The sequence below is a fragment of the Nicotiana sylvestris genome, chromosome 7 (assembly GCF_000393655.2).
Source record: "Nicotiana sylvestris chromosome 7, ASM39365v2, whole genome shotgun sequence".
Lineage (NCBI taxonomy): Eukaryota > Viridiplantae > Streptophyta > Magnoliopsida > Solanales > Solanaceae > Nicotiana > Nicotiana sylvestris.
In genome coordinates, this window is record NC_091063.1 from 28,162,438 (window position 1) to 28,177,402 (window position 14,965).

General features: G+C 37.9%; 1 protein-coding gene across 1 annotated transcript; it reads right to left on the reverse strand.

Annotated features, from left to right (window-relative positions):
* Positions 1–10,077: 10,077 nt before the first annotated feature.
* LOC138872902 (uncharacterized) lies at positions 10,078–10,590 on the reverse strand. Its single transcript, XM_070151322.1, has one exon. It carries the CDS (start codon positions 10,588–10,590, stop codon positions 10,078–10,080), a length of 513 nt encoding a protein of 170 aa, XP_070007423.1.
* Positions 10,591–14,965: the final 4,375 nt, after the last annotated feature.

A 14,965-nucleotide genomic window follows, 5' to 3' on the forward strand; every position in this document is an offset into this window, starting at 1 on the left:
GGAACAATTTTTGGCTTTGGGATTTACAAATTTGACCAATCGATGGTCAAATCCATCAACATTCGCTAGATCTGTGGCAACAAATTACTAAAAAAAATAGCATATTATAGAGTTGGCAAATCCTAAATCATACTTAATTAAAGGGACCTAGGAACAGAAGCTAACAGAAGCAATTCTGATTTTTTTTTAAAATTTTTATGCTTAGGTCAACAAATGTATTCAGAGAAGAGCCTAAATCAGTTCATTTGATTTAACAACCTCACATTAAGATAAGTGAACAAAATTGCACATTAGCCTAGTTAATGAGCCAACATAGCATGTGTTTTCAACTTAGAACTATGCAAAACAAATCAGATAGAATAAAGATGGACAATTTCAGTCTTATAAATATCAAGAACACATGAAACAAACCATAAGTACACTATTAACATGCTTGTTCTATATTTCCAGATTCAAAAAGGGTTAAAAGGAGATAATCTCACATACCTTCTATGAGAGATAATAAATGCCAAATAAAGGCAGAAATTCAGAAATGAATTCAGTAAACTCAAAACAACAGCAAATCAAATAGGTACAGCAACAATGAATGATCCCATAATAAGTTTCAAAATCTAATCCAAAATCATCTTCAAGAAGAAGCAGAAATGAAGAGAAAACAGAACTTCCTAGGGATTTTTAGGAACTATCTTTTTTGCTTTTCTATTAAGAATGCCAAAGAAGGAAAATGCAGTAGCTTTTTCTGTGTGTTTTCAGATAAATCTTAAGGTGAATAGGGTGATAGATGTGTTTGTGTGAGTGAAAGTCTACTCCTTTTATAGAGTATACAAAGATAGTATAAAAAAGGAATATTCTATCCTAGAATTCTGAAATGCCAGATAGTACAACATCTTTTAAGGGCTGTCTGTCCTTTTCCTACCCAATTTTAGCATTTTCATGCTAAAAATGGGGACAGCTGTCCAGTACTAGAACTTTCTGATATTTTTTTCATTTTAAATTTCCAATTTTACCCTTTTAAGTTCTACTTATTGCAATTTTAACCCAATCTGACCTAAATTTTGATTTTAGATACCTTTTGGAACCTCCTAGAACCATCCAAGTGATTCCAGCCTTGAATTCCATGAATTGTTTTTCAATTGTACCACTAAAAACTTTGTTATTATCTTTTCATTCTTTAAACCGATTAAAACTTAAAAATAACTGGAGCTTAAACACAAAAGAGTCTAGCTAACCATTGAATCAAGGTATTTGTCTAATTAAAACCTAAACAAAACTGAATTCAAAACACACAAACATAGCAGAAAAACAGTAACAAAATGAAGAACAAGAATAATGATGCAATAAAACTTAATAATTAATCCTAATTAATCTGAACTTGGTACAATTAAACTAACTGACAAACAGTTAAACTAAATTTCTTTAATCACAAAGTTCAACATGTTCGAACAATTTTTTAGAACTAACCTAATAGTGAATTCAAAATACTAATTAGTCTAAACACACGACCTTAACTGAAAACACATGCAAAATCATCAAAGCAAAAAGAAAGAGACGGAAAAATATCAGGAAATATACCTAAAGAAAGAACTCTGGCGAATCAGAACAACTTCGAAATAGATCCAAAAAATACGTTAATCAATCGTTCTTGTTGTGAACGATCAATTAATGTAGGTTTCAATCCAAATCGAGTCTTGAAAACTCGAAGAAAATCGAAAAGGGGGAAAAACTAGGGTTTCTGTTTCTTAGATTTGGGATTCGAAGAAATCAACGGGGAATTTAGGGACATAGATGGTAGGATAGTGATGAGGGGAGGCTTGGGATTGTGGAGTGTGGTTTTGGGGTTTTTCTGGGCGGCTTAGGGTTTGGTTGAAATCTAAGATAGAGATTGATGGAAATCGGCGGGGATTTTGGTGAAAACGTTGATGGATTAACGTTTGAAGGAGTGTGGGGTATGAATTTGGGGTGGTTTGGAGGTGTTCCGCCGCCGTAGTGCGATTTTCGGGCGGCGAACAAGGGCGGAGCCGGTGGGGATCCTAAGGCGGCTAGGGTTTGGGTCTCTAAGGTGGGAGATAAGAGAATAAAGATGGTTTTTAGGGTTTTTTTTGGGGGGGAGGAGGGGGGTTCGGACACTTAAATAATTAAGAGGAGGTGAGTTGCGAGCCGTTGGATCAAAATGGTCCAACGGCTGGGATTGAAAGGGGAAAGCGGTGTCGTTTTGTTGGGGAGGAATTGGATCGGGCATGAGGAGGTTTGCGCTTGGGCGTAATCGGAAAAAAAAAATGTAATTGGGCCACTGATTTTGTTCTTTGGGCGGCCCAAAAATCAGAGACCAAATTATTTTTTCCCAATTTTCCTTTTCTTTGTTTTTTCCTTTCTTTTTCTTTAATTTTAAATACTTAACTAAATTAATTAAAGTCCTAAATTAAATCCTAAATTAATCTAATCTGTAAAATCGGACTAATTATCTATTTATAATATTTACAAAATTAATCCTAAATTGATGAAGAGAAAATTACGAGTCTAATATTAAAAGCTAAAAATGTAAAATGAACAATATTTTTTTGAGATTTTCGTTTTAATAAAGCAATTAATTAACTTAAAATACGAACACAAAAACCTAATATGCAATGCATGAACTTTTGACATTTTTGTAGTACTTTTCATGATATTAACAAAATTAAATGTGCACAAAATGCAGACAATTAATAAATCCTACAAAAATCCTATGAAATTAAAAACAATTTAGAAAAATCTATTTCTTTAATTTTTGTAGGAGTATTTCTAGTAGGGCAATAATCACATGCTCACAACTTTTCCTCTTTGCTCGAAAACACAAAGAGTTTTCGGGCAAATATAAAATGAGCAACTATGAGCGATTTTTGCCCATTTGGATACTCTCTGGGAAGTATTTTTAAAAGTTTGACCGAACCTTGCTTCGGAGGTTTCCTACATATCCTTGGCTATAAAGGAATCAGGTCAGTGTAGTTCTGGAAATTTTGGTAGCTGGGACTACCGAGAAGCCGTGATTTCACTACTGCTGCTGCTGTTCCTGCTTGTTGAGCTCCTTATTACACCAAAATCAAAAATGAAAAACTAAACTAACTAAACCTATCAGCTACGGGTTATAAGATTCATATCAATAAACTTTCCAAAGCTTGATCTTGAATCTCGGCTGGTTCTTCCTGCAGACTCTGATCTGAATCTTGACACTTGTTAGCTGCAAACGCTAGTTCATTCTTATTCAGCTTTTTGGATCAAGGCAGGACATGCAAAGCTTGTGACTTCAATCATATCTTGAGCAGTCCACATCTTTTCTCCGCTTCTACATTTTGAGTTCACTTCTTTTCTTTTTCTTCTTTTCTTTTATTCTGGATTGAGACTTCTTCTTTTGGTCGTCTCGAACCATGTGTCTTGAGGTATAACCCGCCCAGACACCAAAACAAACAAACAAACGAAATGTATCTGCCCCAGTTTTCACTAGGAAAATTTCGTGAGTTAGTGTAACAAAGTTCTAAACTACTTCACTATTGAAAGAAATAAAATTAGGATTGTGTATCCTTGGGAAAAAGAGATTAAGGAGTGGAGATCCTGTATCTAAAATAAAATTAACTAGAGAGTGGAGACCCTGTTGGAAAAGTCATCGGGTTATGCCAGCATCAACTAAGGAGTGGGACCCTATGTTGAAAAAGTCATCGGGTTATGCCGGCATCAACTAGGTAGTGGGACCCTATATTTGAAAAGTCATTGGGTTATACCGGCATCAACTAGAGAGTGGGACCCTATGTTGGAAAAGTCATTGGGTTATGTCGGAATCAACTAGGGAGTGGGACCCTAGCCCTCAAAATCATAATCAAGTGTTGTTCAATAATAAAGGAGGTTTATTTCCTACTAATAACTTCAAGCAGAGGAAGAATCAGTTGTATTGTGATTATTGCAATTTCAAAGGCCACACTAGGAAAACATGCTATAAACTTAATGGCTACCCCTCAGATTTCAAATCTAAAAATAAGTATCCTTCAGCAAACTCAGTTGCTTACACTAGAGAGATTCAGTTTTTCAACAATCATGTTGGAGGAACATATGGCACTTTCACAGGTAGTCAATCTCACTAACAACCAGTTTGCTCAGGTTGCAGCAAGTGGAATCCTCAATTTATACAGGTGCAGTACAACTAAATTATACAAATGCTTGGAAAAAGAAGTGAGAATAGTGGCTTAGCCATGGCAGCAAGTATGGCACACAATCCTTCCTGAAGATAAGCCTAAGTGGATAATTGATAGTGGCACTTCTAATAATATGGTGCATAGGACTGACATGTTGTTTGATTTAAAACACTTGGGACAATGTAAAGCAGCGAAAGTGTGTCTGCCTATAGAAAATTTAGCAACTGTAAGATGCCTAGGCTCCACATACATACTTCCTGGACACAAAATAACTAATGTAATACATATACCTGAGTTCAGATACAATATGTCATATGTCTCAAAGATTATAAAGGAGTCGGAGTGTGTAGCTATGTTCTTTCCTGACTTTTGTATATTTCAGGATCTCTTCAGTAGATAAGTGAAGTGGATTGCTAAGGAAGACTGTGGCTTGTATGTGCTCACCTCTACGAGTATAATACAAGAAATTGATGATGCACCTACAACAAGAAACTCAAGTTCTGTTCCAAGATCTATCAATGTAAATACCACTGAGTATACTAGAATAAATGTTGCCATATGGCATATGAGGCTAGGTCATGTACCTTTGGATAGTCTGTGAAATTTGATAATACCGAAAAATATTGTACTGTTTGCCCAGTTGCTAAGCAAACAAGATTACCTTTCTTTTAAGTACTTCAATTGCTCATTTCATCTTTAATATTATTCATGCTGATATGTGGGGTCCGTACATGGTTCCTACTTATGATGGGAAGAAGTATTTTTTTAACCATAGTTGATGATCATTCCAGATTCACCTGGATTATCTGTTACCCTCAAAAACTAAAGTAATTTTTGTTCTTAGGAACGTTTTCTTAATGGTTAAAACTATTCATTCCTCTACTGTTAAAGTTCTAAGAACAGGCAGTGGTTGTGATTTTTTTAATACTCAAATGACAGAACTGCTCAAGTCACTAGGCATCACTCATCAAAGCTCTTGTGTTTACACTCCACAATAGAATGGAATGGCTGAGAGAAGACACAAGCATATACTCAATGTAGCAAGGACACTCAGATTCCAAGCTTCAGTTCCACTCAGATTCTGGGGAGAGTGTTTTACTACTGCAATTTATCTTATAAACAGGCTGCCTACTTCAATACTCAAAGGTAAAACACCATATGAAGTATTATATGGTGCTCCTGCTTCTCTCACTCATTTGAGAGTGTTTGGATGCCTAAGGTATGTGTCAGAAGTAAAGAGAACTGATAAATTTTCTCCTAGAGTTGTTCTACCCAATTTCAGCATTTTCATGCTAAAAATGGGGACATCTGTCCAATACTAGAACTTTCTGATATTTTTCTCATTTTAAATTCCCAATTTTACCCTTTTAAGTTCTACTTATTGCAATCTTAACCCAATCTGACCTAAAATTCTGATTTTAGATACCTTTTGGAACCTCCTAGAATCATCCAGGTGATTCCAGCCTTGAATTCCATGAATTGTTTTTCAATTGTAGCACTAAGAACTTTGTTATTATCTTTTCATTCTTTAAACTGATTAAAACTTTAAAACAACGGGAGCTTAAACAAAATAGTCTAGCTAACCATTGAATCAAGGTATTTGTCTAATTAAAACCTAAACAAAACTGAATTCAAAACACACAAACATAGCAGAAAAACAGTAACAAAATGAAGAACAAGAATAATGATGCAATAAAACTTAATAATTAATCCTAATTAATCTAAACTTGATGCAATTAAACTAACTAACAAACAGTTAAACTAAATTTCTTTAATCACAAAGTTTAGCATGTTCGAACAATTTTTTAGAACTAACCTAACAGTGAATTCAAAACACTAATTAGTCTAAACACACGACCTTAACTGAAAACACATGCAAAATCATCAAAGCAAAAAGAAAGAGACGGAGAAAGATCAGGAAATATACCTAAAGAAAGAACTCTAGCGAATCAGAACAACTTCGAAATAGATCCAAAAAATACGTTAATCAATCATTCTTGTTGTGAACGATCAATTAATGTAGGTCTTAATCCAAATCGAGTCTTGAAAACTCGAAGAAAATCGAAAAGGGGGAAAACTAGGGTTTCTGTTTCTTAGATTTGGGATTCAAAGAAATCAACGGGGAATTTAGGGACATAGATGGTAGGATAGTGATGAAGGGAGGCTTGGGATTGTGGAGCGTGATTTTGGGGGGTTTCAGGGCGGCTTAGGGTTTGGTTGAAATCTAAGATATGAGATTGATGGAAATCGGCGAGGATTTTGGTGAAAACGTTGATGGATTAACGTTTAAAGGAGTGTAGGGTGTGAATTTGGGGTGGTTTGGAGGTGTTCCGCTGCCGTAGTGCGATTTCCGGGCGGTGAAGAAGGGTTGAGCCGGTGGGAATCTTAGGGCGGCTAGGGTTTGGGTCTCTAAGGTGGGAGATGAGAGAATAAAGACGGTTTTTAGGTTTTTTTTTTGGGGGGGGGGGTTCAGACACTTAAATAATTAAGAGGAGGTGAGTTGCGAGCCGTTGGATCAAAATGGTCCAACAGTTAGGATTGAAAGGGGAAAACGGTGTCATTTCGTTGGGGAGGAATTGGATCGGGCATCGGGAGGTTTGGGCGTAATTGGACAAAAAAATGTAATTGGGCCACTGATTTTGTTCTTTGGGCGACCCAAAAATCAGAGACCAAATTATGTTTTCCCAATTTTCCCTTTCTTTGTTTTTTTCTTTTCTTTTTCTTTAATTTTAAACACTTAACTAAATTAAATAAAGTCCTAAATTAAATCCTAAATTAATCTAATCTGTAAAATCGGACTAATTATCTATTTATAATATTTACAAAATTAATCCTAAATTGATGAAGAGAAAATTACTAGTCTAATATTAAAAGCTAAAAATGTAAAATGAACAATATTTTTTTGTGATTTTCATTTTAATAAAACAATTAATTAACCTAAAATACGAACACAAACCTAATATGCAATGCAAGAACTTTTGACGTTTTTGTAGTACTTTTCATGATTTTAACAAAATTAAATGTGCACAAAATGCAGACAATTAATAAAATCCTACAAAAATCCTATGAAACTAAAAACAATTTAGAAAAATCTATTTCTTTAATTTTTGTAGGAGTATTTCTAGTAGGGCAATAATCACATGCTCACAAATTTCCCTCTTTGCTCGAAAACACAAAGAGTTTTCGGGCAAATATAAAATGAGCAACTATGAGCGATTTTTGCCCATTTGGATACTCTCTGGGAAGTATTTTTAAAAGTTTGACCGAACCTTGCTTCGGAGGTTTCCTACATATCCTTGGCTATAAAGAAATCAGGTCAATGTAGTTCTGGAAATTTTGGTAGGTGGGACTACCGAGAAGCTGTGATTTCACTACTGTTGCTGCTGTTGCTGCTTGTTGAGCTCCTTATTACACCAAAATCAAAAATGAAAAACTAAACTAACTAAACCTATCAGTTACGGGTTATAAGATTCTTATCTATAAACCTTCTGAAGCTTGATCTTGAGTATCGACTGGTTCTTCCTGCAGACTCTGATCTGAATCTTGACGCTTGTTAGCTGCAAACGCTGGTTCATTCTTTATTCAACTTTTTGGATCAAGGCAGGGCATGCAAAGCTTGTGACTTCAATCATATCTTGAGCAGTCTACATCTTTTCTCCACTTCTACATTTTGAGTTCACTTCTTTTCTTTTTCTTCTTTTTTGTCTCGAACCGTGTGTCTTGAGGTATAACCTGCTCAGACACCAAAACAAACGAACGAACAAAATTTATCTACCCCAGTTTTCACTAGGAAAATTTCGTGAGTTATTGTAACAAAATTCTCAACTACTTTACTATTGAAAGAAATAAAATCAGGATTGTGTATCCTTGAGAAAAAGATATTAGGGAGTGGAGACCCTGTATCTAAAATGAAATTAACTGGGGAGTGGAGACCCTATTGGAAAAGTCATCGGGTTATGCCAGCATCAACTAGGGAGTGGGACCCTATGTTGAAAAAGTCATCGGATTATGCTGGCATCAACTAAGGAGTGAGACCCTATATTGAAAAAGGACATCAGTTTATGCCGGCATCAACTAAGGAGTGGGACCCTATATTGGAAAAGTCATCGGGTTATGCTGGCATCAACTAAGGAGTGGGACCCTATATTGGAAAAGTCATCGGATTATGCCAGCATCAACTAGGGAGTGGGACCCTATGTTGGAAAAGTCATTGTGTTATGCCGGCATCAACTAGGGAGTGTGACCCTATGTTGGAAAAGGTCATCAGGTTATGCCGGCATCAACTAGGGAGTGGGACCCTATGTTGGAAAAGTCATTAGATTATGCCGACATCAACTAGGGAGTGGGACCCTATATTAGAAAAGTCATCGGGTTATGCCGACATCAACTAGGGAGTGAGACCCTATGTTGGAAAAGGCGCAGCTTAGGGTTGGAGACCCTATACTACCATGATTTTGAATTTTTCTTCTTTTTCTTTCTTTTGATCTTGTTTAGGAGAATGAATAAAGAACTTGGATGGGACTTCCCTTTTGGGTTGACTTTTGTTGTAGAACCATTTTGGTTTCTGCGCACTTTGATTTTATCGCACCTGCTTTTGCAAGGTTGCTTTGAATTGCACCTGTTTTCCCCTATTTTCAAACAAAGAATAGTTTTTCAGTTTGAAATGGTGGTTGGTTTTGTGGCCTTGATTGTTTCAATCACTTGATCTTGGCCATGCTCTTTCAATAAAGATCTTCATTGCTTGTTTGTTCTTTGGGAGTCGGTTCCATTTCTAAACCCCGGGGGTCTTGACTTTTCTCAAACTTCATATGATGATTAACCCGTATGGGACTTGGCCTTTTTCGCCCTATTTTGCCTTTATGGGCATTTGACGTTGATCTCTTTTCTTTTCAAGAGTTTTTGACTCCGAAGCATCGGCCATCATGGCCAGTCGAGGTCAACTTGATGCTCTTGCTGAGGCTAGGTGCCTTTCTTGAACATTGACTTTTTGTCAAACAAAATCCTGTAAACCCATCTTTTCATATTTTATTTGTATTAGTTTCAGAGCAGAATTAGATTGAAAGGGATTCAAAGAAAAGTAAATAACGGACAGGATAATCAATCTAAACAAGAGGTGTACCTTTCGGGGAAAGGAAATAAGGACTTATCTGGAGTGCATGCAGACTTCAATGAACATGACATGCTTCTTGGACTGGATACCCGATCTGTGTAAACCAGCCAACTCTCATAAACCCATCATAACCCATACCTTAAAAATCGAGAAACCTTGCCAGGACTCTATCAATATTGATGGTTGTAAGGGATCCCTTTTCGATCAGTGGCGCCCTTTGCGGGTTTTCACCAACTGACCTCTCTTATTTCTCTGCTCACCGTCGCCTTATAGTGCTCTTTGTGAGTTTTCACTAACAAGACTCTCTCATTCTCAATTTCTCTACTTACCATCGCCCTATGGTGCCCGTGCGGGGTTTTACCGATAAGACTCTCTCATTTTATTTCTCTCATCTTTATGTATCAGATCCAAGTAACCACATCCTCCAATTTTGAATATCTTTAACGATGATCGTAAGGACTTGAACGGGATTTAGGGTAAAAGAATTTGGACTGAATTACAACTTTGGAACCTTTCAAACAAAAACTATTGCCGGATCATTGTAACTTCTGCCCCAGTTTCACTCTTTGGGGAAATATGGATTTTTGTTTTGGTGTGACTGAACACCAAAGAGAGGATGCCTATGTATCCTTTTGGAATCAAGTCGAACGTAGTTCAGGGAATTTTGTTTTTGATTTTTTTAACATTTTCGGGTTCCAAAGAGGGTAATCAAAGAAGGTAACTGGCTTAGAGGGTTTGCAAAGGTTTGGGTAGCAAGAATGAAAGCCTTCGTCATCCCAATCATATAATATTAGTACTGCAAAATGGTTAAACATAATACCTTTTGACCGCATTCGCATTGACAACATTTTTGGGGTCATTTCCTTTAATGTCTCCCAAGTACAATGTCCCTTTTGGCAATAATTTTTTTATAATGTACGGAACCTTCCAATTTGGAGCGAACTTTCCTTTTGCTTCCTCATGATGTGGGAGAATACGCCTTAGAACAAGCTGGCTCACTTCAAAGTTTCTAGGCCGCACTTTCTTATTGTAGGCACATGCCATTCTTTGTTGATACAGCTGCCCGTCACAGACTGCGGCTATTTGCTTTTCATCAATCATGTTTAACTGTTCTAGATGGGTCTTGACCCATTCATTGTCCTCAATCTTAGCTTCAACAATTATTTGAAGAGATGGAATTTCAACTTCTGCAGGTATTACAGCTTCAGTGCCATAAACCAATAGATAGGATATTACCCCAACTGATTTGTGCACGGTTATGCGGTATCCCAATAATGCAAAAGGCAACTTTTCATGCCATTTTCTAGAACTTTGAATCATTTTCCTGAGGATCTTCTTGATATTTTTGTTTGCTGCTTCAACAACACCATTAGCTTTGGGACGATAAGGGGTAGAATTCCGATGTGTGATCTTAAATTGTTCGCATACCTCCCTCATCAAATGACTGTTCAATTTTGTAGCATTGTCCATAATGATAGTCTTAGGAATACCAAAACGACAGATAATGTTGGAATGCACGAAGTCCACCACTGCTTTCTTGGTGACGACTTTGAAAGTGACTGCTTCAACCTACTTTGTGAAATAGTCAATGGAAAATAAGATGAATCTATGCCCATTTGAATCTTTTGGCTCGATTGGCCCAATGACATCCGTACCCCAAGCAACGAATGACCACGATGCTGACATAGGATGTAATTCTAAAGGCGGTGCATGAATCAGGTCACCGTGTACCTGACACTGATGATCCTTTCGGACAAAACTGAAGCAATTCCATGGTCATCCAGTAATAACCTGCCCGAAGGATTTTCTTTGCAAGGATATATCCGATCATATGGGGTCCACATATTCATGATTTTTCCAGCCTCTTGGGCATCCACCCATCTTAAAAGGTTCAGGTCTAGAGTTCTTTTTTACATGACCTCTCCGCTCAAGAAGAAACTACTGGCGAGCCTTCTAATGGTTCTCTTTTTGTCTCTTTGTTTTCAAGAATATTTTGATATAATGATACCATGGCTGAATATCTGGTTCTATTTCACCTGTATTGTAATAACCATATCTTTCTCGGATTTGGATTTCCAGCGGGTCAATGTGGACATTGCCCGGATAGGGCAACATTAAGGCCAAAGTAGCTAGTGCATCAACTAACTCATTGTGGAACCGAGGGATATACCTGAACTCGATGGATTTGAACCGTTTGCTAAGATCTTCTACATGTTGCCGGTATGGGATAAGCTTGATATCTCGAGTTTCCTATTCACCTTGAGCTTGTCGAATAATCAAGTTAGAATCTCCCATAATTAACAATTCTTCTACATCCAGATCAACTGCCATGTTCATGCCCATAATGCAAGCTTCATACTCGACATTGTTGTTCATACAGAAGAAAAGTGGCCGGATAATGCTGACCAATGGGCGAAATCAAAATTGCCCCAATCCCGACACCTTTTGCATTTGCAGCTCTGTCTAAGAATATTTTCCAAGCACTGGTGTCTTCCGGAATTACCTCAATTGAATTTATTTCTTCGTACGGAAAGTAAGTATTCAAGGGATGATATTCATCCTCAATAGGATTCTCAGCTAGGTGATCTGCCAAAGCTTGAGCTTTCATTGTCATGCAGGTGACATAGACAATGTCAAACTCGATAAGCAGGATTTGCCATTTTGCTAGCCTTTCTGTGGGCATCGGTTTTTGGAATATGTACTTCAAAGGGTCCAGTCTGGTTATGAGATAGGTGGTATAATCCAACAAGTAATGCCTAAGTTTCTGGGCGACCCAAGTTAGGGTGCACCAAGTTCTTTCCAACAAAGTGTACTTGGCTTCATAACTAGTGAACTTCTTGCTCAAATAGTATATGGCTTGTTCTTTCTTCACGGTAACATCATGTTGCCCGAGAACACATCCAAAAGAATTCTCCAACACTGTCAAGTACAAGAACAAAGGTCTTCCAGGCTCGGGTGGGACAAATACTGGCGGATTCGACAAATATTTTTTGATTTTGTCGAAAGCTTCTTGACACTCATATGTCCATCTAATTGCCGCATCTTTATTCAATAGCTTAAATATGGGCTCGTAGGTGGTAGTCAGCTGCGCAATGAATCTGTTGATGTAATTCAACCTTCCCAATAGACTCATAACCTCTTTCTTGGTTCTCGGAGGGGGAAAATACCGAATAGACTTTATCTTTGTTAGATCTAGCTCGATGCCCCTCCGACTGACTATAAACCCCAAAAGTTTCCCAAATGGAACTCCAAATGCACATTTAGCTGGATTTAACTTCAAGTCATACTTACGCAGACGCTCAAAGAACTTTCTCAGATCTCGCACATGGTCGTCCTACGTTCTGGATTTAATGATCACATCATCCACATACACCTCAATTTCCTAGTGTATCATGTCGTGAAATATGGCAGTCATAGCTCCCATGTAAGTTGCCCCAACATTCTTTAAACCAAACAACATGACCCTGTAACAGTAAGTGCCCCAGGGTGTGGTGAAACCCATTTTTTCTGCGTCTTCTTCATCCATTAGAACCTGGTAATACCCAACATAGCAATCCACGAAAAACTGTATCTCATGTTTGGCATAGTTGTCAACAAGAATGTGGATGTTTGGTAATGGGAAGTTGTCCTTGGGACTTGCTTTTTTCAAATCCCAATAATCAACACACACTCGGTTTTTCCCATCGTTCTTTGGCATTGGGACCATATTAGCCAACCATGTGGTGTATCGGACTACTCGGATCACATCGGCTTTCAACTGTTTGGTGACTTCTTCTTTGATCTTGTCACTGATGTCTGTTTTAAACTTTCTCTACTTTTGTTGGACAAGGGGATAACCGGGATAAGTTGGCAATTTGTGCACTACTAAATCAACACTCAATCCTGGCATATCATCATAGGACCAGGCAAACACGTCTTTGAATTCGAACAAAAGTTGGATCAATGCATCCCTAGTTCTTTCATCAGCGTGAACGCTTATCATGGTTTCTTGGACCTCTTTCGAACTACCCAAATTAACTGGCTCGGTTTCATTTAAGTTTGGATTAGGTTTATTCTCAAATTGTTCCAGTTCTCGATTTATTTCCCTAAAAGCCTCATCTTCATCATATTTTGGTTCTTGATTCATTATTTCACAGTTAGACAGCGTTTAGGATCTGGGCATGAAGTCTGCAAGCATGTCATATTATTTAAGTCTGCATTATTAGAACTGAAAAGAGAGAGAGAAGAAAAATAACAAAATCAGAAAGAATAATGAAAAGAGATTCATAGACGATGAAATATTGATTTCATTTCATTGAATTTGAAGAAGGAGGGTTTACATTAGAATTTAAAAAACAATAAACTAAAAACATTTGAGTTACATCCTGAAATAACTTGGAATGTAGAAAAGATGGCAAGATTGAACTACCAGGATCCTGCCTGACTAGGAATGGAGTAGCCTTCAAATTTTGAAGCTTAGCATTTGCCCCCATATATTGCACCTCAGCAGTGCTTGAGCCTTCACCCGGTTGGACCATGTGAACCTCATACAACATTTGCCTCATTGCCCCACAGATGTCCTCAATTTCTTCGGCCGTGAAGGCCTCTTCTTCTATATACCTTGGCTTAACAAACGTCCTGGCGAGATGCGAGACCGGCTGAGGCAGAACCTACCTATTGTTCTTATGTTCATTAGCCCATTTTACGTCGGCCTTTGTAGCTCGGAAGCCTACACCAAAGAACTTCTCACTGGCAGTCAAAGTGATGGGCTTTATAATGCCTTGCAAAGATACCCCGAGCCCTTTTCCGGGTTTGTACCCATGTTTGATCATTTCACTAGCGACCATGATTGATGCGTTTGATAAGCAGGGCTGAGGACATGAGTTTCCTTCCTCACACTGGTCTGCGACCACGATCTTAAAAGCTTGGTAGACTATGTGTTCACTACCCTCTCTAGCCTCCAAACATAGGACTAACGGGTCTCTGAAGATTGATTGCTCGTCTTCTCCGTGGACCACTATTTCTTGGTTTTCATGTTCGAACTTAACCATTTGGTGGAGAGTAGAGGGTACGGCTCCCGCAGCATGGATCCAGGGCCTTCCTAGGAGAAAGTTATAGGAAGTGTCCATGTCCAAAACTTGAAATGTGACTTCAAAATCTACAGGGCCAATAGTTAGGACTAAATCGATCTCCCCTATCGTATCCCGCTTGATTCCATCGAAAGCACGTACACAAACATTGTTGGGTCTAATCCTTTCAGTCCCAATTTCCATCCTTTGTAAGGTTGATAGAGGGCAAATGTCGACTTCAGATCCACCGTCCAACATAACCCTTTTCACATAATATCCTTTATACTTGACAGTCAAATGAAGGGCTTTGTTGTGGGCAGCTCCTTTTGGAGGCAAGTCATTTCGGCTGAAGGAGATTCGGTTGACTTCGAAAAATTGCTCCGCCATTCTTTCCAACTGTTCAACCGTGGTCTCAACCGGAACATATGCCTCATTCAACGTCTTTAACAACACTTTCTAATGCTCATTCGAGCTTATTAGCAGGGACAAAAGTGAGACCTGGGAGGGAGTCTTTCTAAGTTGATCAATTACAGCATAGTCCGAGGTTTTCATCTTTCAGAAAATTCTTCTGCTTCTTCAGCACTGATTGGATTTTTAAGCGGAAAACGCTTCTACTTTGTTTTGTTTAATTCTTCTCGGTTGAGGTA